At 38.1% G+C, this 26,469-nt stretch overlaps 1 protein-coding gene across 3 annotated transcripts in view; it reads right to left on the reverse strand.

Moving 5' to 3' along the window:
- RBBP6 (RB binding protein 6, ubiquitin ligase) overlaps positions 1-25,874 on the reverse strand; it is a 42,798-nt gene extending 16,924 nt beyond the window's left edge. The window contains exons 1-8 of one of the 3 annotated variants that reach the window (XM_075133360.1): positions 25,237-25,874; positions 15,133-15,232; positions 13,270-13,308; positions 11,317-11,353; positions 6,021-6,065; positions 3,412-3,500; positions 3,205-3,301; positions 1,829-1,968 (exon numbers count right to left, since the gene is read on the reverse strand). In XM_075133360.1, the coding sequence (XP_074989461.1) occupies positions 1,829-1,968; positions 3,205-3,301; positions 3,412-3,500; positions 6,021-6,065; positions 11,317-11,353; positions 13,270-13,308; positions 15,133-15,232; positions 25,237-25,402 (713 nt within the window). In that variant the 5' untranslated portion in view covers positions 25,403-25,874. The remainder of the gene's footprint in view (positions 1-1,828; positions 1,969-3,204; positions 3,302-3,411; positions 3,501-6,020; positions 6,066-11,316; positions 11,354-13,269; positions 13,309-15,132; positions 15,233-25,236) is intronic. The other 2 variants (XM_075133361.1, XM_048868404.2) reach the window with 2 other exon arrangements.
- Positions 25,875-26,469: the final 595 nt, after the last annotated feature.

Genomic DNA, 26,469 nt, shown 5'->3' on the forward strand with positions numbered 1-26,469 from the left:
TTTTATAACAGAATAAATAAATCAAGAACACACTTCCTAAACAGAATTCAACCATATACTTAGTATTATATATTACGCAAGAGAGATTTAATCTCTAAACAGGTAAGTGATTATTTATTGCATAATTAGCACAGATCAAACATGATACTGTTTCTACATAAGGAGGTACACAATGGAAAAATGAATTGAGATTTAGAAAAGGTTGAGTTTTAGCTGTATAACAGGTACCTTTTTAAAATTACCGTATGAACTAGATATAAAGGTTATGTAGATCCCTCTCCCTCAACCCACCACACCAATATTTTCTTGGTTTCTAACAACCATAAAATATTCCACAAAAACATTTGATATATATTGGTATTTAATGGGATTTTATCAGGTCAAGTAGTTATTTCTATTTTTGGACAAATTTTGATGTACACTACATACAATGCAACCACATTCCTACCATCTGCCATCACCACCAAAACGTCCATATAAACCCAAGTATTTGCATTGATGTACTTTTGTAATCCTTATCCTTCCCTCCTTCTTATTGAGGATTCTGCACTATTTAAAAAAGCGTGTTTGTTGGATTAGGTAGGACCTTACAGAGGATAACTATTTTCTACTGAGTTAAAACAAACAGGGTGAACTCAGATTTCCAGTGCCTTTACTAAGTGAGAGCAGCATTTCCACTAGACCTGAGTTTGCAGTGTGTTTTGCATGAAGGAGTTTTGGATTTCAACATATGAACAGCTTCAGCATCAGCAAGGTTTTCCACAGGCACATAGGTATTTATTAATTCTTGCTATTACTATTTTTTTGGTACATCTTAATCAGTTTACATAAAAACACTAAAGACCATCTGATCTTAAGACCTTTGGTGTCTTGGCTGAAACTGGCAGTTTCATCTAGAGCTGCTCAGTGTTTTGCAAGAAACCTATGAAGCAGATGCAGCATAAGCTGAAAATCAGCTTTTTTAAAAAAGTGCTTAACTACAGCTGCAAATATTATTTAAAACAACATCATCAGCACTCCTATTGCAGTGAAACTGAGGTAGAAAGTTTAGGTGACTAGTGCAATTCACACCAAGTCAAGGGCACAGAATCTCAACTCCCTGAGCTCGCCAGTAAAGAACGCTGCCATCTCAGTGTTGGCCATTTTTATAAAGTGTTCACTTTTAAGAAGCTTTTCATTCAAAGACCAACTATTCATTTTCAATACCTTGCTATTACACTTAAATGAAGGATTTATTTGTAAGCCAAAGCTTTCTAGCCAGCAATGGAAATGGACAAGATCAGATGCTGTTGCTGTGCATACCCCAAAATGTTTCAGGCTTTTGCTATGTTTACATAGCCCAATATTCACTGTCTCAGTGCTAATTTCTATGAAATAATATGCATGCTTTATGACACATTAAAATATTAGCCCAGCATATTTCAGTCAAGGTTTTCAAATCACTTTACTGCCAAAGTGAATTATTTGCAACAGCAAACTGAACACAGTCGGAGGGGCAGAGAGGGTGCCTAGACATGGTGACACAAACACCTGTGTATTGTGTGCATATATCTGCATAGCAAGTTATGAGCATATGTACGAATGGAACAAGAAAAAGGTTAAAAATACATTTGTATCAGCTTCAGGGGGTACCAATATTTTCCCAGTTAGAGCCACAATGACAAGTTTGCCACAGTTGCACCCCATTAGCATTATACAGAGCAGACCGCAGCCACTCAGATACTGTGCCAGAACCCCTGGAGACCACAGATGCCAACCTACATTGCTCCACTTTGATGTAGTCTCTGTTGGTTATGCTTTGGCCACCTCTGAAGTACTAAATACTTACGCATCAATAGTTGGTATTGCATATTTTCCTGTGTTTGTAAGCATAGCACCCTTTGTATTGGGATCTTTCACTTCCATCATGAAACTCCTGGGAATTCCTGTGCTCTTTTTAATCCTGGGAACAGACTCAAAATTTTTGTCCTGTTAAGAAAAAGAATCCAGATATATTTCAGCTTTAAAGGGAACCCATTTAAAAGGGCATCTGAATGCTTAAGTGTGTGAGAGTGATAAAAAAAATTGTATTTAATTTTTTTTCCTTTGCAAATATGAGGACTGCATGATAAATACATATAATTCCTTAACTGACTAAGACACTGCAAAGAATCAGGCAGGTGTTTTGAACAAAATGGGACAACTCCTGTGCTTGAAGTCAAACACAAGCACAGGTCTTTGCAGTACTAGGCCCTAAAGTGATAATCTCTCCATTCATGTAATAATGGCTGTAAAACATTTATGCTACAGAGTAGATGTCACATACATTTGAATCTACGGGAGGAGAATGGTTGGAAGAGGCATCCTCTTTACACTCATGTGTACAATTAAAATGATGAAGCATTCAAATGTGAATTGGTTTATTCATACAAAATTGATATTGAAACTATGGAGGATGTGACAAGTCTCAGGTAAGCATGAAGCATTCCACAGCTTGTAATATGAAAGTGCAAGACGCACTGGGATAAGGTAAAGAGAGGGCTTGCAATACCAACACACTGGAAAGTACAGGACATATCCCCTTCACCACAATTTCTCTCCTTTTCTTTACTGATAAACTTAAAATATTTTAGAAGAAAATTCTTCTAAATTTTCATTGATTTTTGACACCTCCGCACACAGTTTTTAGAATCCATTCTATAAACTCACATTACTCCACACACTGAAATGAGGCTAACTATCATGAATATAAATAACTAAACCTTTACTCCTTACTTCAAATGTGCAATTACTACTTTTAAAAATAGATCAGATAGATAAACATATTGTAAAGGTCCCTCCCTCCCCCCTTAATGTCTTGCAATTCAGAGGAACACAAGGCAGAAAAACGTCTCAGAATGGAATGTTTATCTCTACAGTGCATTCCTATTCTGGAAAAAGATACTAACTCTGAAAATGAATTTTTTTAAATACGTAAACTAAATCCAGCCAGAAATCTGAATTACTAAACAAAGCTCTCCACTATCAGAGTGGATGTCTTGTCAACAAATAGTATACAGTTAAACACTATCAGCTACTATGCACAGGCACAAAAGGAGAAATTCAGAGCAGAGTTTCAGCGTTTGCTATGAATTATCTTGCCTATGTGTTTAAGTTAAATCATAAAATGCAATAAACTCATACTACTAAAAACATAACAGTGCAAATCCCTCCATAGACTCTTACCCCATTTGTTGGGCAATTCTTTATGTAATGACCAGGTTTTCCACAACGAAAGCACGTATAGGATGGTGGAGGTGGACCCAAAGGTTTCTTCATGTAACTAAAAAGGTTTAAAAAAGGTGTGTCTACAGTTTTTAAACAGAACATAAACATATCTGTACAATTTGTCCATAATCTTCAAGGAACAGATTTGACATTATAAACACTTACTTGATTGGATCATATTCATGGCCAGACTGTGACATCATAGCTTTTATTTTATCTTCTTCGGAAGCATTGGCTTCAGCCAGATTGGCAGTCTGTTTAATAGGTAATTATTTGACACACACATTAGAAACACAATTAAGTCCACACAGCCAAAGACAACACCACTCATCCAATCCTGTAAAGAGCAGCACAAATCTAACTGAAGTTGCATCAAAATTGCTGCTTATATTTTATATTGTCATGAAGATGTTCTGGGGAGTCCTTAAGCCATTACATGATGTTTGTGTGCCTGTTAGTCTACTTGAGAAAAGCTTTCTTGGACACTCAAAACCTTAGGCTCTGTTTGTACCTTACATAAAGACTTGTGTAACTGCTCCAATTTTCTTTAAAACAAAAGTGGACTTGGACTTAAGCTAAGTGTACAAAAATCTTATTCAGTACTTTTAAGTTAAAGAAACTGAATATTAAGCTCCAGACTACATGAAAAAGTACGCTCAGTGTATTTGTATTTATTCAGAAATATGGATACAAGTAGCAGTATTTACATTTCAGTGTTAAAAGGACACTCAACTTGAATTATTTGAAACTTACTCTTTTGTTTGTTTTGTTTGAAATAAAGTCTGGGTCTCTGATATAGCACCCTTGAAGAGAATGTGCTTTTAAAATTCCTTTAGTTTTTTAAATAAGGGTATGTGTATTCCCCTCCTGAGATTTTTAGAAGGGTCTTTTCAGTAAAGCAGAAACTGACTATACACAGAGTTCTGTCACGTGTAAATAGACTAAAAATGTATTTTTGTTAACTTTACACTATGAAGTGTTGTAACTACAGCGGGTACAAAATTTGCAGATAAATAGCTTTCAAGTTGACTGTCTCTCTTTAATATGAAAACTGTAAATGTAATCCTCATATGTGGAGCTAACCTTTCAAAATACTGAAGCCAACTGAGGAAAAAAATTAAAATTTACTAGTACTCGTTAAAATATTTCATTACACACTAGTCCAGATACAAGCAGGGTCTAAGGGAGTGACTGCTAATTACTTGGATCTTCAAGCACCTAGCATTCAGATCAACCACTCAAAGTATTTTATCTTTTTATACATTCATTCACAAAAGCAACCAACTAGTTTCAACATTTTATTAAATGGTTGTTTCATATACATAGCTTTTCTTAACAGTAACATCAACCAGATTGACATCTATGAAACCATTTCCATTAACATTTACAGAAAATGTGATTTACAGATACTTAACTAATTTGTTTGAACCCAAACAGTTTACAAACACATCCAAAAGCACAAAACATTAGTAGGAATAGACCAAAATTCCAATATGGCATTTAATACATAATAGGAATAAAACAGAAAACTGTTAAACACATTGCCTCCATGCTAAGCCAATCTGTGCTGAAGAGGTTAAAGTAAGTAACAGTTTTGAGCTGCTTTATGTTATGTTTCTGCATTTTTCTGAAATACTTATGTTCTATCAAAAAACTTAAAAAGGAATACACCACGTGGACAGCTTTTCACATCTTAGAATAAGAAAGTTGACACGAGCTTACAAAACCGAGGACAGATTTAGGGACAGCACTAATGGAAGCCAATCTCTTTAGATGGCTATTTTTCAAGTTAAATTTCTTTGTTGCCAAATGAATGTAAGATTTTCATGTTTATAGTGGAGGGGAAGCTGTAGATGGAAAGAATTATATTTTTCTCTGGAAAACAAACGCCAGTCTTTACCCTCAAAAGAAAGGAAGTCTAACTACTCTGTATAATGTCCTAACCTTTCTAATCTTTTAAATTTTAAAAGAGCAATAATTTACTTGGCTGATACTATAGTATCTTTTCAGAAAGTGTAGTCACTAGTGCTTTCCCAAACAAAGTCACACATCATTGAGCAGAAAATGCAAGCAGTTTCATAGCAAAACATGGCATATACAACAGTTTCAAAAGGTCACATTTGCCAATATGCCACAAATACACATTGGTATATTCCTATAAACAATTGATACATTTACACAATTTACAAGTCTGTGTTCAAACAAATTAGATTGTATAAATGTTGTCCACTGTAAATATACTACAAGTCTATAACTTATGAAATTATGTGCAACACTCAAAGAATTGGTCTAGCACTGGAAAGTCTAGAAATCCAAAAAATAACCGTGCAATTGTCCATGTTAACGAAAAGCTTCTATTTTGGCTGTTGCAAAAAACTCTGGCAAGTCCATAACTTACAGCCAAAATATTATTAAATTCTTCTTTAAAAATTGTGCTAGTTTCCAATGGAAAATTAACGGAACGTATGAAAGAAACGGTAAACAGCTTCTGAAGTGCTTCTTCCTTGTGTCTTGAAGATGAGTAATACTGCAACATTATGCTGAGGCTGATAAGGTACTCCCCTTCTATCTTCCCAAACTGGGAACTACTCTTTACAGGATAGTATCAATCAATATATACACAAATTTTCAAGTTAAAGTCAGCACTTTTCACTAAAATAAAATTTTGCTCATATTACAAAATTAGCCAGATATAGATCACAATATAAGACATTTAAATATCAAGCAAACAATTCATTCAGTTTTATTTGACAAGAATATATATGTATATATACCTTTGTAAGCTGGGCCAGAGAAATAGATGCAGAAGAGTCATCAATCTGTTCACAAAAAATTAAACACACATTCAAGTTCCACAGTCAAAACATAGTGATATTTAGCCTCTATTGTAGTTTGAACGTCTACTCTGGGTATTTTTTGTGTGTGTCATTGACAGAGGCATTTTCCAAAGTAGTGCAATTTTTATTTGCACAAAACAAATGGGGCCCAAAACCATGGCAGCTTTAAAAATGTGTGATAGATCAGGAGGGGTCAGCTTCTAAGGGGAAGACACTAAAATAGTGAAGCAACTTGCTTAAATCAATGTATTGACTCAGAGCCTCTTCTCCCCTTGATGAGACCCCATAGCGCCCTAAATCAATAGGACTCAATATATTACGGACAGAACAAATACTTCTCACTTTGTAGCTAACTGGATTAAATTTTTTAAAATAATTTTTTAAAGTTAGTTTGAGAAAGAATTGTGTTAACATATAAATATATGTTTACTATATTTTGTAATTTAACACTTAATCATGAATGAGTGTGGTTATGCTTTTGTGAAGTACACAGTCGCCTGTTGCCAAAAGAAAGAACAGGCATATCAGCCCAGAGATAAAATCTTGTCAAAAAAAATCCATTTCATAAAAGCAATCCTTCCACTTATCTATGAGTCGCAAAATAAACTGTCTGGATCAAATGAGGACAAGTAAAAAGCTGTATAATTCTATATGTCATAAGAGTTTACTAGAACAGGGAAGAAATTACACAAGTCCATTTTATTAAAACAGAAGGGCATATTATAAAACTGAACTGAAAACATGCAATTGACTTTATAGAGATTTCAATATTTAACATCCTCCACGCCCCACGCCCCCAAAAAGGACAGTTTTTAATAGCAGTCATGAGGAGCGGTTATGGACTCCATTATGGACAAAAGCAAGAAAGCATACTTTCAGAGACGAAGGTAGACTCAGGTCCCAACCCTGCAAGCTGCTCATCCATGCGACCCCCATATGCTTGCCCAGACAAAGTACCTTGCAGGAAAGTGGCTGATTTTAAAGGCTTCAAATGGATCATTGACTGCAGCATAAATTAGATTACCTATTCAAAACGATTGGTAATATGTAATTTTTCCACACATGAAAAGGAAAATTCCTGTGCTCTTTGTAGAGGTATCAAATTGTAACATGCCACCACCACCAAGGATGAAATGATTAAATAATCAAAATAATACTTAATTATCAAAATAAAATTTGTAGAGAGAAAATATTTAGAAATTTTGGGCTCAGTGGTTATTTTGTCTTAAATAAAGCTGACTGGAGAAATGGAATAAAATTTCACAAGTTAGAGACCTCTCAAGTGAAGCCAATACTATCACTAGCATAAGCTGGAGAAAGATTAAAAAGAAAAAAAAAGTAATGGAACAGGTTTTTAAAGAATCCTATAGAAATTCTACATTACTTAATGTAGTAGAAATATGCCACAGAATAATTGTATTATTCCAACTTTGGGGAAATGTTTCTGTAATGAACCTATTCTTCATTCAATCAAAAAGGTCCCAGAGTTCATGATTCCTCCACCACATGGGACTCTTCTGCACATGAGCAGTACTTGCAACACAACTTATACACGGATTTTTACAGAATTGTCACAAAGACTTCAAGAAATGATACTCCTGAAAATATTCCATGGAGGGGAAGAATTAGAAGACTCAGAATATGAAGCCCCTTTTCAATGGTAATGCTTTGCGAATTTTTTTTTATTATAAATTTCAGTTTAAGAAAATTTCAGTCTGTTATAAAATCTCGATATGCTATGTTGTGATGCTCTACATTCAATTAGGTTAAAAAAGGAAATGTAGTTAAATAACCAGAAAGCGGAGGTTTCAGAAGTCCCTCCTTTTTACATGTGGAAATAAAGAGGGCTCTGGTTTACAATTACAGCTGATAAAACTAGTTTCTGAGCTTCTGTGTTTAACAATTTATGAAGTGTTATGAATGTTTTATCAATTTTTTGCCAATGCTAGACTTCTCAGTGTTTAATAGTACAACTGCAAGAGTCCAATGGATAGCTTTTCTAAATCGGTTATATTTTCTACCTTGAGCACAGCAAGATAACATAACAGATAAAATTTTCTCATGCAAAAGCATTAATGGTTTTAGACACAAGTCTGACCTGATCTCTTAAGGAAGGGGGTAATGGTGTTATTCCTGAACATTAAATTACCACCAGAGGGAGTGAATAGTTGATTTAATGTCCGAGTATCTCCTGGTGGCCTCCCGGCCTGTTTTGTATTCTTCTCCTTTTTGCTGTCAACTTTTTCAAAATTTCTACTATAGTATGTGGTCAAGCTTCCTGCCAGCCACTGGATTCAGACACATGGAACCTACATGTCCAAGGTTCTTGTGACTCCAGGTGAGAGTACAACAGAACAGACCTGATACTGTAGTAGAACTCGAATAATAAAAAAGGTGAATGATTGGATTGGATCCCATGTCACCAGAAAACTGCTCAGAGGAACTGGAGTAGAGTTGGGGGGGGGGGGGGGGGGAGGAGGAGGAAAGAGGTGAGAAGGACAACAAACCATTCAATCCCAAACTTTACACATAGACCACTGTTGGAGAACTATAGGGATTTCCGTTTCAATTATAAGGCCTACAATACTCAGGATTCAAGTTAACTGAAGAATTGGCCAACCAGGATTTCAGCTGCCTTTTAGTGACTTGTGCTCTGAGCAAAGGACTGTTTTCTGTATTTCTACAGCACCTAAGACAATGGGGGTACTGATTCTGATTAAGGCTTCTTTTTGCTACTGACACTCTGATACTAATAAGGTAGTCACAAGTTTTAAAACAAAGGTTCAAAACCCTAAATCATATTGTGACAATGTCAGAATGGGCACAGTGTAGGAGGATATTAACACATAAAGAGCAAGAAATGCAGAAATAATCAGTCAAGATAATTATCAAATTACTTGAATTTATATCAGGTATACTAACCCATTTTAAACTTGCTGCCCTATGTTTTGTTTTTAGTGTGTCAGCTTTCAATTAACTTAATCCTAGTACACTGGAGCCAAGTTCTGCTTTTAGATACATGCAATGGGAGTTGTGCACATATAACTAAGGACAGAATTTGTCCCTGATTTTAGGTTGTGCTGGGCAATTACAGGTAATAAGTGTGCCCACATCACTGGAAGTGACTTATCCTGGATACTGCAAGGATTGAACCCCTACTGCCTTTGAGATTTAAAGATGAAAAGCACTAAGAGTTATCATTAACAGAAACTGCATATGTAGAGGACTGGCAAGATCAGGCCCCAATTGATTTTTTTCTGCCCACAACCTAAATAGCGTCCAATCATGCCAACAAGACAAGAGGGAATATTTTTCCTTTGCTTCCATTTTAATTTAAATAGTTCTAATTAGAATTAATACAGCCATTCTTTAAAGTATATTTTTTAAAACTGATGAGAAATCTATATCAGCTCATAATAAGATGCTACTTAGAAATGTAATACAGAGATGCCAGGGAACACACAAGGCTAAAAGAATGTTAACTTTATTTATGAACATGTGATCTGTGTTCATACACATGCTAGTAAACAAAAAGGAAAAGAACTGTTTTCAAGAAATAAAAACTCATCTGAATTAGACCAAATACTGTAAATGTGGTTCACATAAATGCATTACATTAACTTCTAGGGTCACTGGGCCAGTCAAGCTAATTTGAGCGAGCGCTGAGACGTAAGTATGTCTAAAAACCAATTTGAACCAACTGCTAACAGAATTTTGGATTGCAGATTAGGTTTTTAAAGATGTTAATACCACAAGTACAAAAGACTAGGATTTTAGATTTATTGTTACATTTCTTGAGAACTAGAGGCTATATTCTTCACAGACCACCGACCTAAAGGTAGGAATTTCTAGATTCTGTTTTTTTAAAAGCTTATCAAGCAATCAGATCCAATGATCCAGGGTTAGTGTAATGCCTCATACCATTCTAGATAAAAATCAGTTGTACTTAAAGAAAAATGAAAAATAAACACCAAGTAATAATTCTGAATACTAATTAGGACTATTTTGAAATGTTTGAATTATGCACAATATTCAACCCAATCAGCAAGTCAAAGTCTACACCATAACCAGTTAAATATTTGTTTGTGTAACTATAATTCTGTATTTTGCAACAGACTAACAATCAGTGTGTCAAACCTAAAGAAAAATGCAGCCCCTTTTTCAACTGTAAAAGCAGAAGTGGTGGTATACTAAAGAAAGGCTTGGTCACTAACAGCTTAAGAAGCATCCAACTCAGAATTGACCCAGATCAGAAAATGTCCTGCAGGTCAGAGTTAAGGAGGTTGGTAGGGGGCTTCACCTGGATTGCACAAGGGTCTAGCAGACAAGATGACTAATTAGCTGAAATTCCTACACCAAGTTTTAGATACTTTAGTCTGCAGACATACTAAACTGTATATCACAGAAAGTGGAAGAATCAAATGCAGAACTTTAGAATACCACTTTGTGTACCAAAAGTTAGTCAAATTCATGGCAACTGTTTCAAGACATTTATGTATTTAGAGGCGCCCAAACACTCCTTTTTAATCTCACAGTTTTATGGAATGTAAATATTCAAGTATTTAAGGACAGCAAAATGAGCCATTTAGCTGCACAGAAATGCGCCCCCTCCCGAAATGCTGGGATATATTTGGTTCAGCATTTGTTTGAACCCCAAGTCAAAAAGTAAGAAACAATACCAAGTTTAACAATAATGGTTTCTCAGTGGTTTTTGATAACATTTTCAAAAACCATTAGGCAAAAAAAGTATTGAAAACAAAAGCTAAGTGATACAATGTGAAAATGGCAAAAAATACACTCCAAACATTTTTATTGCAAGAAACAAAAAAGCACACAACAACCTGTACAAACATACATATTACTAACTATAGACAGACAGATGTAGAACATGGCACCATGTTCAATTGTGCAAACCTTGAACCTTCATGATCTGAAATTGATCATACATTATCTGTACAACACAGAGTCATACAGGAAGTATTCTAGCATATTCAATATGAAATACAATGCATTACTTGGCACAAATACTAGTATTCACATTAAAAGTGTGCAAATGATGGCATTACTCAATATTTTTACTATTTTGCATCAAATACATTGTATTTACAATATATACTGTGCTTTGTTGGAAGTTAAAATTTAAGTTAATGTTTAGAAAATTAATTTGCTACATTATTGTTTATAATTAAGTGCAGTGTGTAGGAAAAAAGTGTGAGATTGTGTTTTTACATACTGCTTTTGAAGTTCCACTCACTGGTTCAGTTCGACTTCTAGAAGAAGAAATAAAAAGTTGTCAGAATAAGAACACTGTTTACATCCTTCAAACAAACAATGAAAACATACTATGCTGTGATTACCAATATTATATGTTCTGATAATTTAGTGAATATAGAAATTTAGGTGACTAGAGAAACTGTTCTCCCTTGGGCGTCACAGCATTACTTTGAAGTTACATTTATATTTTGTATTTTCAAAACAAGTATTGTAAGACTCATGTTTGTGGAATAAAATTTATTTAGTAAAAACTGAATTTAAAATTCAACAAGTCTGCATTTGGACAATTGCCAACATATTAATGATCCTAAATATGAACTGCTTCATGCTACAATTCTGTATTCTCAGACTATCACCTATCTAAGCAGGGGCTTACAGTGTCCAAACAACTCTGACATTCCTAATGCAGTTATACTAAGGATCAGCTCTGAGTCTCACTGACTGTATTTGATTATTATTCTAGCTTCTGAAAAAGAGTGGTAGTCTAGACAGTTATTGGCCTAGTGGAAGGGAGGAAGTAGTAGACATGATATATTGTGATTTTAGTAAGGCGTTTGACACAGTCTCGCATGACATTCTCAAACAAACTAGGGAAATATGCTCTAGATGAAATCATAAAGGGGTGAACAAATGGCTGAAAAACTGTACTAAGAGTAGTTATCAATGGTTCACTGTCAAACTGGGAGGATATAGCTAGCTGGGTTCTGCAAGGGTCTGTCCTGGGTCTGGTATTTTTCAACATTTTCATTAATGACTTAGATAATGGAATGCAGAGTATGCTTATAAAATCTGGGGATGACAAGCTGGGAGTGATTGCAAGCACTTTGGAGGACAGGATTAAAACTCAAAGTGACCTACACAAATTGGAGAATCAATCTGAAATCAACAAGATGAAATTCAATAAAGAAAATGCCAAGTGCTACACTTAGGAAAGAAAAATCAAATGCATAAACACAAACTGAGGAATAGCTGGCCAGGCAATAGTACGGCAGAAAGGATCCAGGGATTATAGTACATCACAAACTAAGTATGAACCAATATGTGATGCAGTTGCAAAAAAAGGCTAATATTCTGGGATGTATTAATAGGTGCATGTATGTAAAATGCAGGAGATAGTTGTTCCACTCTATTTGACATGGTGAAGCCTTAGCTGGAATATTGTGCTCGGTTTTGGGTGCCACACTTTAGGAAAGATGTGGACAAATTGTAGAGTCCAGAGGAGAACAAAAATGATAAAAGGTTTAGAAAACTTGACCTATGAGGAAAGGTAAAAAAAACTGGCCATGTTTAGTCTTGAGAAAAGATGACTGAGGGGGACCGGATAGTCTTCAAATAGGCTAAGGGATGTTATAAAGAGGACAGTGATCAATTGTTCGCAATGTCCACTGAAGGGAGAACAAGAAGCTTAATCTGCAGCAAGGGAGACTCAGAAAAATCTTCCTAGCATCTAACCTAACTATAAGGTTAGGAAAGTACCGGAATAGATTACCAAGGAAAATCATGGAATCCCTATCATTGGAGGTTTTTAAGAACAGGTTAGACAAACACCGGGTCAGGGATGGTGTAGAGGTATACTTGGTCCTGCCTCAGCATGGGGGGATGGGCTAGATTACCTCAAGGTCCCTTCAGCCCTACATTTCTATTGTTTGAAATGTGTCTGATATTGAAATATTATTGGATTCTATTGTTTGAAATGTGAATTTTAACTTGTAAGAATTGTGCTAAAAAGTAGAATGTTTGAGGTACAGTGAATAATACTATAAATCCTCAGCAATGTGGTACTCATACAGGATTTCTTTGTGGAAGCCCAAACACCCTGGTGAGGGATCTGCTGATTTTAGCCACGAAAGTGCCCAGATAGTAAACCTTTTATATATGCTATATTGACTAAAAGTAGTAGTAGAAACATCACCTGAAAGAAGTTTCTAGGATTTTGTGCGGTTTAGGAGTCCTGTGACAAAAAAAAAGTCTTAATTACCAGAATTTGCTCAAAATAAATCCTGAATATTCTACAGTATTTAGGAATTCCTTTATTACATTTGAAAGTGTGTTGAGGTTCTACATATTGATTCTGGATCTGCAAACTACTTAGAGAACTAGGCATGCAATTGTTGGTATTGTTAATAAGAGTTGTATATTTAATTAATGAAGTTGCGAAAAGTCTCCCATGAGCTGAGGCAGTTTAATGCCTCGCATGGAATTTATTTATGCATGTAGGACTTGTGCTTACAACAGTCACTACTAGGAAAACTGTTCCAGGCTCACAATCAAATCAGAGGTAACGACATCCCAAAGGTGGGGATAGGTGAGGAAGTTCTTTAAGATATACACCACACATTTGTTGATCAATGTGTTTACCTTGAAGAACATGCTACAAGATGAACAGTAAATTTTGAAAGGCATTGCATACAACAATACTGTAGTTCTGGGCTTGAAATCTCAAAGCTGCTTATTTTTAAGTTAACTATACTAATGAGCAGCTTAATAATTAAATCGGCACACAGCATGCAACTACTCAGGAGTCACTTCTGCACTTTGCCTTCTACTTGTTAGGCTAGAAACACCACAGAAGCAATGGGCAGCCTTTATGGAGAGAGCAAGATGCACCATTCTTTTTGTACCCCCTACAGATTTCTATCCAGATTCTTATTCTATTCAATAACTTATCTGTTACTATCTAACACTTTACTTTGGAATAGCATTGAAGCACCAGGAAGATGCTGTCTGCTCAGCCACAGATTAAAATGACTCATTCCAACAAAGCTAGTGAAACTAATGTAGAAGTGGGATAATACAGGAGGAAAGAAGGGTAACAAGCAACCTGCAATCCTGACTTCATTCTTTGAAATTTCTGACATTTTAGCCAACACTACATCTGTTACTCCACACTGGGATTAACAGGGAAAACAGACATTTGGCGCTCAATGGTAACATAGTATAAAACAGAATTAATGAAAATCTTTTAATCTTGTTCACATGCAAAATGGCTGACCTGATTACTGAATTTCAGAGTGGGGAGGGATTATCACCTCCCTCACCACACACATTTGGGAACCTTGTTCTTTTTGCCTTCCACTGAAGCAGTGATTGTCTCTTGGAATCTGGCAGGCATATCCCCCATAAAACCTCCTGTGTTTGGAAGATATACAGAATGGTGGACCTTGGTCTTTCCAGTATGGTTTCTATGAAAGACTCCATGATTGTTGCCAATACTAATACTAGTTGTTTGTTGGTAAAGTACTTGTCCTGCCCTGTCCCAAGACAGAAGTACACCCATCCACTTACTGACAAGTAGTCATCTCTGACATGGGAATGAGTGCGTGTATATATATATATATATATATATATTAATTACACACACACACAAACATGCATAAGAGATGAGAGAGGGGAAAACTTTGGCCAAGCATTATAGGTTTTTCTTATAAAAAGTGCTATGAAATCTTTCCTGTCAATATAGAGCAAAAAGGGCCTCAGTTTAAGGGCACAACCAAAAGACCAACTCACAGAGTAAACTGAACAGAACTCTATCTACCTCAGAATGTAATGGTGGGACTAGAATCTGGAGTCCCAAGAAGGCTAGATATTCAAGCCATCCCTCTGGCAAAGATCAAGAGGTTACAGGTCTCATGCTTTCAGCTACAACGTGAACCAGTAGTAACTCTTATGAAAAGAAGAAAACCTAGACACATTTGAATGCTTCTAGCAAACTATTCATTACCAAAGTCTAATAGCCGCAACACCTGATAGAGTATTTGATTTTATGAATACCTACATGACATATGTTTTGCTTGTAGATTTAACTCCTCCAATAGGGATTCTTCTAACAATTACAGATGAGTTCTTAGGAATCAGGGCACTATCATCTGTGTATTCTGAAAAGAGTAAAAATGCGGTAAGAAAGATCAATTTCCATTCCCAAAAAACACATTTCTCTTTTTCATATGCAATTTGTTAGGTATTTAGAAGAATTCATTTAACTGAGAAAAACCAAACCCAGAATTTTAAAATAAATACTGAAAAGGTTAAAATTAATCCACACAAATAAATAGTAGATTTCTATTAATTGACCACCAATTCTAGAGGGTTGTTGCAAACACACACACAGGCAAGTTCTACAGTGTTATAATCAGAAAGGTGACTAAACAGGTACTTTCTTACTCAAGAGATCCAACCCATGGCAAATGTAGGATTTCACTGTAAAATGAGGACAGCTTGGCCCATAACATCTTCATAACTGAACTGGTAACTATGCAAAAGCTACAGTGAATACAGATCTGAAGTAGAGTTTGCATGGCAGGCAGTTCGGAATAGTAATCTTTTAACTTTCAAACTTAAATATGCTATAATGCGTTTATTTACTTAAGTTACTAAAAATATGTTTGAATATTAAAAGTGAAAATTTAAAAAAGCCAATTTATCACTATTGTGTTTATTTTTGGCATTTCTTCAAGCTCAATAAAAATCAATGCCATCAGTTTCACTTTCAGCACTTGATGTTTGGATTGAAAACAAAGTAGAAGAAAGTCTGTATTAACAGTTTAAACTGGATTTCTTTTAATTATGGAAATGTGTCTATTCTTTCTTAAACTAAGCAACTGTCTAGGAAGTAATTGAGAAAAACTCCACAATGCCCCTTGTAGATAGATTCACTTTTCAAAGTAAAACCACTTTAAGACAAAATCGTAGGTTTAGCAAAAAGAAAGACTTAACACTTTAAAAAGCTAAACATTTAAAATAAGTTCTACATAGTGTTGAATTTGTCTTTGTGAAACACATTCTGATCTAACCTCAAGCTCACATAAACCTGCAAGTCTTTAAAAAACAATACCCAACATCAGGTTACTTTCAGATTCAAAATGTGAGTTTTGGGACTACCTCTGCTATAGTGTAACAGTGAGTGGTAACTGAGTTTCCAAGACTAATTTAGCTTGCTCAGGATGAAACTTCTTGCCATGAAAGAGGTCTGACTCTCTATGGCAGCTGGCTACCCCACCCCAAATGGTTTCAACGCAGTGGACATCAGTCTGGGTTCAGGAAACATGGCTAAATTATTAGTCATGGAGGCATATAGGGGAAGACATAGTGGGATCAAGATCAAGACAGTGTAGTGTGCCAATGATCATTGAGAAATTCAAACAACTGGGATTCCTGAACAATGCGGGCGCTATTGAGGGAACTCATGTGCCCAATCTGTGAATTCATATTCCCATATAAAGTCCAAAACGTAGATTAACAGAGGAAGTTACTGCTCAATTGTGACATGGCTTTGAGAGACTTATGACAGTTTCCTGGTTATTTATATAGGGTGGCCAGGCAAAGTGCAAGATGCACAATTTTTCAAACAGCCGGACTTCTAAAAGATGGGCAGAGTAGGACTACAACGCTGACAGTGGCATTTGTCCCCACTGTGATTCTGGTGATCCCACATGCCCGTTTCCTCTATTTCTAATTAATCTATTCCCAGATTACACCAGACTGAAGAGATATCAATTCAAACATACACATCAGGAGCGCATGGTGGTGGCTAGAGAAGCATAAGGTTTTGTGAGACTAAAAATAAAATGGAGATGTTTGTTGACCTCCAAAGGCAGTTCAGTGACCAATGTAACATCTGCCTGCTGCATTTTTAAATATATATATTAAAACAAAGGTAGTCTTTTATGGAGAGCTGAAGAAGTAGGCAACTAGCTATGCAGCAACCTATGCACAGCTGGACACACAAGCAGTTGCATCTGAGACTGTCACTTAAATACAAACATTGTGCAATCCTCTTCAGAAATGCTTTGTATACACACACTTTTAAACTGTTGGTTTAGTGTTGCGAAGTAAATATTGTTTTATTTTTAGCCATTTATATTTCTTTGCTGTGGGCTTCTTGTGTTTGGCATTTAATTATCCAGTTATCTTGATTTGTATAGTGGATGAATTTATGGAGGAGTGATTTCATGTACCAGAGCATAGTAACTGACAGCTGCTTCTGTGAAGTGCCTTTCAGTTGTGAGCTTTACTCTTGGTGATTTTAATGCATTGTTTTTTTCTTATGCTTTATTAGTGATTTGTATTAGTTCTGGTGAGGAAGTTTCATGGAGGAGTGAATTCATGTATTCCTATTAAAGAACATAATGCTTGATGCACAAACCCTTTATTTTTAAGAAAATGTTTTATTATACAAACATTTGCAAGTCAGCTGCAAAAACAAAACAAAGTAACATTTGTACAACATGAAAGGCAACAGACATTCATTCACAAATTATCTTACTGGGATTCCAATTTTCCTTTCCATTGGCTTCTAAAGGCGCAAGTTGCCAGAGGAATAGAAAGCAAGGGAGCTGAAGAGTAGGTGGCAGCTCATAACTATTATCCTAATTTAATGTTGTGTTTTACAGGCAATGCAGGGATCAGTTGTTCGATCAACAGAGTCATTTTCCTGAACACTTTGCATCAGTTGAACGTTTCCCTTTAGAACTCCGTCTCCCATTCTAATTTCTCCTCTTCCTGAAATAGTCCTGCCTCATTGTGCTTTGCCCTATATTGCAAATTGGCCCTCATTTTGTGTTCCTTGAACCAGTACACTGACAGATATTTCACCACTGTGAATCTATTCTGCATGACACCATGCCTCTTCTGGGACATCCATCCTACTGGTGTGGCCACTATAGTGAAAAATAAGGAATGAGTTAACCATAGCAATACTCATCGATCCCTAACCCTAGGAATACCAAGACGTGCAACAGAAATAAATTCAGTTTCAAATTTTAATACCTTCTTACAAGTAATTTTCTTCCTGGATTAGACTCAATGAATTCAAAACATTTATAAGAAAGAGGGTTCATTAGGGTGCTAGATTAAGGCCAAGAATGGAATTGAGGGGATAGGTGCTGGTCTACCAATGTTTACTTATTACAGGAAAACACAACACTTGAAACCATTTAACCGGCATTTGGGGATAAAGGAGTTCCTGAGGAAATGAAGGGAGAAGCTGCTAACTCCATTGCTAATTTATTTGAATAGATGCTTTTTTGACTGTTGCTACACACTGAGCAGAAGTCTTAATTGAGCTGTCCACAATAATGCCCGGATCTTTTCCTGAGGATAATTAATTTAAAATGCAGTAAAGTATGAATTGTTCAAACCATTATCTTCAATTTGCATTACTTTGTGTTGGTCAACGTTAAATTTCATCTGACATCACACTGCCCATCACCACAGCTTGATGAGAGTACTCATGTTAGTCTTCCTCAGTCTTTACTAACTTAAATTGTGTTATTTGCAATTTTGCCACCTCACTTCTATTTCCGTTTCCACACATATACACACCACTCCTATTAAGGAATCTTGTCAAAATCTGCTCTTAAACTTCTGCTAGGATGATGGCAGCTAATCTGGTGCACCAGTCTGTTATATAGCTTAAAACAGCCAACACTTTTTTTTTTTTTTACAGTGAAGTTCTCATTTTTAGATTTTTTTTTTTTTTTAACATTGTCGTCTCTTGCTCTTTGAATCCACCATGCTGAGGCAAACTTCCACCCTGACAGGAAGAATGGCTCATACAGCCAGAGGGTGGGGGAGTTATGTAGGGGCATGCCAATATTGTAGAATTATGGGGAGAACCAAAGCAACTAGGTATGGAAAAAGCTCATCAGCTACAGCTTATACTGTCTAGGTGGTGGAGAAAGGACTTGTGGAGCAGGAGAGGACATTTCTATCCTCACGTAAGACTATTATCTGCCCTTTCAAGAAATGACATTCATAAGAACCCAGAAAACTCTTCCCCAAATAATTAAGTCACAGACTCCCACACCCTGTCCCCACCAGTATATTTTACAATAAAATGACATATACCTGGTGTTGAGAGCTCTGTGTTTTCAGATTCCTTGTCCTGCCAATCTATCTTGGCTGCTATTTCTGGATCTTTCATGCACACAAAACAGTTCCTATGAGGTCAGCAACATGCCTGGCATCTTCAGAACTAGCTTCATGTTCCAGTGGTCCAAATTGTTGATGGAGCCCTCTTCCATCAATGCAATGCATGGGACCTTTGTGCTATGCAGAAGTATTTCTGTGGCTCTGGAAGGTTGAGCCTCAAATAATTTGTCCAGTTCATTATAAAAGGAGCACACTTTTTGCCCTGAACCAGGCCTACTGCCACTAGCTCCGGCCTCATTATACAGGATGTTCAATCCCTTTACCTTTTCTTGGCATTGCCTTCCCCTCTAGTGATGCCCATCTCCACCAGTCACTCAGACTCCCAGTCTCACACTATTATGAATGACCAAGATCATCTGGGCCTTATCTCCTTATATGGCCATTAGTGTTTGCACAGCAACCTCAGGTAGCTAATTCTATGGTCACATGATGGACACCTCCAAAACATGCTGCTGTCAGAACAAGAATAATTTCAGCAAAGTTGTAGAAGAAACTGATCGCCATGGAAACAACATACATTTGAGTTCCATTCTGTATGTAAAGCTATTTGCACAACTTGACCCTACACAAGAAACTTCAGGAAGTAGACTGACGAAGGTCACCTAGGCAGTGAATGCTGCACTGTGAGATCATAGCATGAGGATTACTTGTACAATTGAGGGATGCTACCCCAGCAATCCCTATCCACACGAGCACTGCAATAGATATTAGCACAGTGGTTAGCCTTTCTTCAAGCAAGGTTTTAGAGTAACAGCTAGTTACTCTGTTAGTAACTAGCTGTTAGTAACAGCTAGTTACTCTGGTAGTCTGTATTAGCAAAAAGAAAAGGAGTACTTGTGGTACCTTAGAGACTAACCAATTAGCTCACGAAAGCTTATGCTCAAATAAATTGGTTAGTCTCTAAGGTGCCACAAGTACTCCTTTTCTTTCTTCAAGAAAGGGTCATCTATACAGTGGATGTAATGCCTGTGTACCATTGGAAACATTTTAATACATACAAAATGTGTTAAAGATGTGTTGGGGGAATCAAATGGTGGTTAACACAACAAGTTTTGTATTGTAGATAGCATTTAAGTGGCATCACTAAAGCTGCATGGTAGAAACCAATTTAGACAGGGCTCAAGCCTTTTTACTCCTTTAAAGAGTAGGATTAGATGACTGTGGTAAAAAAAAACATCAGAGCTTGCAAGAACACAAGAACACATTTTTTCCAGTACACAGAAGGCCAAAGGAGAGGATGAAGAACTGCTCATTTCCCTTGCCATGCGTGGCAAGGGAGTAGGGCAAGAACAACTGCCACTCAAGAAGACTGAACTCCTGAAAAAAATCTACAAGAAAAACTGCCAAACACCTGGTTAATGGAGAAAATCATGAAATCAAAGACAGTTATGAATTCCATGATCTTAAGGTTCTTCTGCAATTTTTGATTAATTCTGTACTGTCTGAAAATCTCCACTTATTATAAAAGTATGATCTGAAATAGATTTGTGTTTTCTTTTTGTAAGTGTATGTATAAAGTGGGCATGAAAGGTATTTTTCCCTTTTAAGGAAGTGTCCCATACTGCTTATTTACCACCTTAGAAATACGAAGGGTGTCCAAAGTCTGAACTTTACTGGTTTTGCTTTTTCAATTTCAGAGAATGTTTAGTGTGAGCTTGAACACCTTACTTGAACATCTTACCATTTGATCCTCAGTTGTTTCAGCCTGACTGTTTTAGTGCCAGTCCATATGAAAACTAGCTGAAAAAATTTAACTAGTCCTCCCATTACTGTTCCACATTGTATCAGTTGTCTCTTCAAGTATCCCAAAATCACTGCTTCTGTGAGCTGTGTCAGAAACTGTGGGAAAAGTATTCATAAGGCACTGTAATTAGAATGGTTCAGAAAGCGCTAGTGTGGTTTGAGGCTGAGCATGTGTTCTTAACATGATTCAGCACCAAAGAGCATGTGCCTAAATTGGTGCTACAGAACCAGTTCAACAGTTGTCTAGTATATACATACAATGCCACAGACTGAAGTTTCTGCCTTGTTAAATCAGCCTTGTAGAAAGCTGTCTGCAGCGAAACAATGCACAACCTTGGCTGTTGCTTATCCTCTGATCCTATTGCGTAGTTTCATTTTTGAAAGAGAAACTGCTAAGGAAGTCAGCAATTAAAAACAATAAATATTGAATTACAGAAGGGTTGGCTAATTAATTCAAACTTGCATTAATAAAGTATGCAAGTACTGGTTTTGGCTATGTACTCAACTTCCATATTAGACATAGTGTACACATTATAGCAGACAGTGATCAAGAAAGTGTTAAGTGCTCAATTTCTGTGCATTTGAAGTTGTAACCTCCATATTTATTACTGTTAACTATAGCATTTAACATTCATAGTACGCCTACATATAATTCATCTGCTGAACATGACAGCTAGTACAACAGTTGCAACTGAATGTTTATTGACAACTCATGTAATAAGAAGGAGAAAGAACACCTTCACAACTAAAACATACATCAATGAAATGTGACTACATATGGGCCACTGAACTAAGACTTCACTCAAATATATGAGGTCACTAGACACCGTAGTGGAAGAGAGGAAAATCTGACATGGATACTTCCACTGATTGAGAAGTAATGTTAAAAGTATCAGAGTAACAGCCGTGTTAGTCCGTATTCGCAAAAAGAAAAGGAGTACCTGTGGCACCTTAGAGACTAACCAATTTATCTGAGCATGAGCTTTCGTGAGCTACAGCTCACTTCATCGGATGCATCATGCTCAAATAAATTGGTTAGTCTCTAAGGTGCCACAAGTACTCCTTTTCTTTAAAAGTATCACAAATTCAACAATAGGGACTACAAAAAAAAGCTCTCAGCCATACTGCTGCATCTCCTAGTGTCTACAGCTACATTTTTGCATGGTAGGACTGTGAGAGGTAGAGGATCCTTTTGAAAATTAATGCATGTTCCTGGATTGAGTAGTAACAGACTTCATGATGAGCAGATGTACCACACAATTCTATCTATCCAAGCTATTTACAACACTAACTTATCCACAAAACACTTAGCTGCACAACTGCTCAACTGCACAGCGGCAATGAAGATGGACATTTTACCTACAGGTCTCACTAAATTTTCCTACAACTTTACCAGTGTGTGTGCATGTGTATTTGTGTGTGTAAATAGCATCTAATTCACTTGTGTATCTTGCCATATCTATTCAACGATATCACAACCCAATGTTTGACGTCAACTTGCTTTCAAGGACTGTAATATTCCTAACTGAATCAGGTTGGAAAAGAAAGTCAATTATAAAACAGACCACTTTAGTTAACACAAACATCTCAATCCGCGACCAGAGGGGGAAGAAGGGGGAAAAAGAAAAAGGCTGAATCTTAAACCTGTCTACTACTGCATCTGTCCTATCCAAGCAAAGCCGTAATAATACCTCTCCCTGAGGTATCACACTATCTTTTACCACTATCCTAGTTCACTAAACCACCACCATAACCTGATTCCTATCACCTCTAAAAACTTACTTCTTCCATAATGCTCAAAAGTAAATAAGAAAAATAATTTGAAACTAAATTTTTCCTGAGTTTTCCTCTCAATTGCAAGGTCTCTGGGGGCAAAAACTCCCTTCATTCAGTCTTGTATAGCACAAAGTACGCTGTAGTATTTAAGTACTAATCAAATAGAATTTAATGAAAAACATGAAGCTGAATTGTAAGGATTTTTCTTTATCTTTTTCGTTGTTATCCTGAAGAAGTTTACAATTTATGACCAGTAAGTTGGCTAGGCATCTGAAACTCAAGGCCACCAGGCAGAGGGATTTGGGGTAGATAAATAGAAAAGTTTACGTATTTATAAATCTACTATTATACAGCTTTGCTTTCAAGAGCCAATACTTTTTTGCAACATTTTGCATTTCCCTCCAAGTTCTACATGAACCCTCCCCAAATAATCATACCAGACAAAATAAACTCTCTCACCTATTTCAGCATTCCATTTCCAGAGATTTAAAGTCACATTAACAATATTTATTCCGTATCTTATCTTTCCTCCTCTTATCCAAAACTTATCAGTCCTAACCAAAACTAACAGACTGATGCTAGTCAGTCCATGAATGGAACTTGAGTTATGTTCCTTCCATTTTAATCAACACTTCCTTTTAGGAAGGCAAGCACTCAACTTAACAGTCTGGTGAAACATTATGGAATTCTGTGTTTATTCTCTAAAGAAAACATTAACCTTTTACAAAGAACTCATCAAATCAATACAAATTCAAAATGAATGAGCCATAAACCCTAACCTCAAAGTTGTCAGAGTCTCTTTAAAGTTACACTTTTCTCTGAAGATTGTTTACCTGCCTCTACTACAAACACCTTTAGGGTCCAATCCTATAAAGCTCAGGGCCTAACAACATTTTTTTTTTCTTAATTTATCTTCAGTTTCCCATGCATTTGATAGTCTTTGTTTCAGTTGCATATTCTGTCTGTGAGTCTTTCACACAGCAGGGAAAGGAAACACGAAACAATTGGCAGACAATGGCAGATATAGCATCCAAATCCAAAGGTTTCACTTTTCAATTTTAGTTGACTAAATTGGTAGCATTCCTTTAAAGGTAATATATTGCATTTTAGAAGTCAGACACTTCTTAAAGTTGTTGCAAGTTGAATTCTAAATTTAATCAGATGCTAAAGTTATACCAATGGCTGATCCACCAATTTAAGACTCCTGTGGAGAAATATGAAATGAGAATCCCCCCAGAGCCAGCAGCCCTATTCACTGAATGGAAATAATGGTATTTCTAAAGACTTCTGAGAAGTGTGTGTGTTATTCACAAAGCCATTTACAATAGGACAGGTCATGTACCAAATATATCAAGGTTCAAATGGGATTTAACCAGGTGAGCAGATGCAATTAGTTTGTAGCAAAGTAGACAGACAATAAAAAAGTGATTGACAGTTTGAACTTAAAGAACTTCCAAATGACTGTAAGTCTTATGTTTGATTAAGAAAAGAATGGGAGTTACCTGTTAATGCAAAACCAAACATATCTACATGTTTGTGTGTGACTCTCTCTTTGAAAAGCATGTTGTAAGGATTTAATGAACACTATAACATGAATATACATTACAGAAAAAACCTAAACAGCTCCTCTTTATCCAAGGAGCTAACAATGAGCCCAGTTTCTGTAACTGCCATCTAACCACCATTATCTAATTCTGTAATCTCTCAGCAGACAAAACTAACTTCAAAGATTCTGTATTGTCACAGTGTGTAGTTCAGGAAGTAATCCTCCCCAATTGTATTAAAGTTCTGCATCTTTCAACCTCCTTTTTTGATACCAGTAGAATTCGGGCGCTTTGTTACTATAAAACTTTGCCCCATGTTTCCCTGCCAGCCTATAAACCAAGAAACCCAGAAGAGTTCCAGGAAATCAAGACTTCGGTGTCAAGGAATTCAGGATTTGCCACAGCAGCTCAAAGCCCAGCCAATTAAACCGGGCACTCTACCTATGACAACGGACGTAATTTGTCAGCGGTAGTTATTGAGAGAGAGAAAAAAGACTACAGAAGTGGCCTTTTACGCTCCCTGAACATACATTCCAAGCCCTATCTACTGATTTCAGTTACCAAAATCCACCTTTATTAGCTTTTACGTCGGTTAAATACTTTGCGCCCCTGCGCGGCCGCCGGAGAGGGAGCGGGGCCTGAACTCCGACTCCCGCACCAACAGCGCCGATCAGCCCGTTCAGCTTCCGCGACCGGTGACGATGCGCGAGCGAGACAGAGCCCAGCCCAGCCCAGCCCCCAGAGCCCGCGGCGGGCGGGCCGGCCTCCGCAGCGACGAGCACCCTCAGGCCGGCCTCTCGGTTTATTGCCCCCGCGGGGGGGGGGGGGGAGGGGCAGTGGTCCCCCCGGGGCGCCATGTGCCCGCCGCGCCCCGCCCCGCCCCGTACCTTCTTTGGTCTGCGCGTTGGTGATCTGCAGGTCGCAGTCGGCCGCCTTGAGCTTCTCGCGGCCCATGATCTGGCGCTTGAGGTCGCACAGGGAGATGTGGAGCCCGTCGAAGGTGACCGTGTCATAGTTGAGCTTGGAGGAGAACTTGTAATGGACGCAGGACATGGTCGGGGGCGGGGCCTGCTCCGCGCGGGGGCCGCGGTCTGAGGGGGCAGACGGGTCCCGCGCCGGGGACGGGGCGGGGCCTGCGGGGGGAGCTGAGGCCCGCTCGGGCCCGGCCGACGGGCAGCCTGCTCGGGGGGGGGGGGCGGGGGCTGCGCGCGCGCTCGGGGCCCGGCGAGCGCTCACAGGCCGCCACGCTCCGCCATGGCCAGGCCCCGCGCTGTCAGGCTGGGCTGCCGGAGGCCTCAGGACTCCATGGCGGCGGCTCCGGCCTGGGCCCCGCAGCGATCGATCTGGGCCCCGGCGGCGGGGGCGCTGCTGCTGCTGCTGCTCCTCCTCCTCCTCACACCCCAGCCGGGCGGACGGTGCGGCTCGGGCTCCTCACACAGCCGCGCTGAGGCCCGGCTTCTCGCTATGGCGGCTCCAGCGGCCCCTGCCTCAGCGCTCGACTAGGGGGTTTCCCAGCCGGGAACCGCACGGGCGAGGGGCGAGAAGCGCCGCACTGCGCGTGCGCCTCACAGTGCGCCACGCCCTCTTTTCCTCACGTGACGCGGCGCATTATGACAAAAGGCGCTGCCTGCTCCGGCATCACGTGACACGGGGGGGGGGATGGCAAAGGGGGGCGGGATGAGGCGGAGAGAGGGCGTGCGGGAGGGGAGGGGGTCAGGCAGGAGGAGAGGGGTCCGAGCTCCTCAAAGCCCCTGAAGTTCCAGTCTGCCTAGGACCTGGCTGAGCCTCGCTTCATGAACTGTCTGGGACTGCACCCCCAGGCAGATTTAACACCCCTTAAATTCTGCCCCAAATAAGATTCCACCTAAAAAATTCCAGTTTCTAGCCCTTCTGCTTGCAAATAAAATCTCCCGAAGAGACTCAGTTCTATGTTACCTTCCTGAGTAAGCTAACCTGAGTCTGCACGAGGCTTTTTCATGCAAAAATACCCAATGTTGGTACCACTAGTTTGACTTTATTGCTAGTAATAAAGGAGGGACCTTTAGGATAGACAGGACTCCTGAGGCCTCCTGACCCATGAAGGACTACTAACGCCATGCCACAGCGGTATAAACATCCCC

The sequence above is a fragment of the Caretta caretta genome, chromosome 10 (assembly GCF_965140235.1).
Source record: "Caretta caretta isolate rCarCar2 chromosome 10, rCarCar1.hap1, whole genome shotgun sequence".
Taxonomy (NCBI): Eukaryota; Metazoa; Chordata; order Testudines; family Cheloniidae; genus Caretta; species Caretta caretta.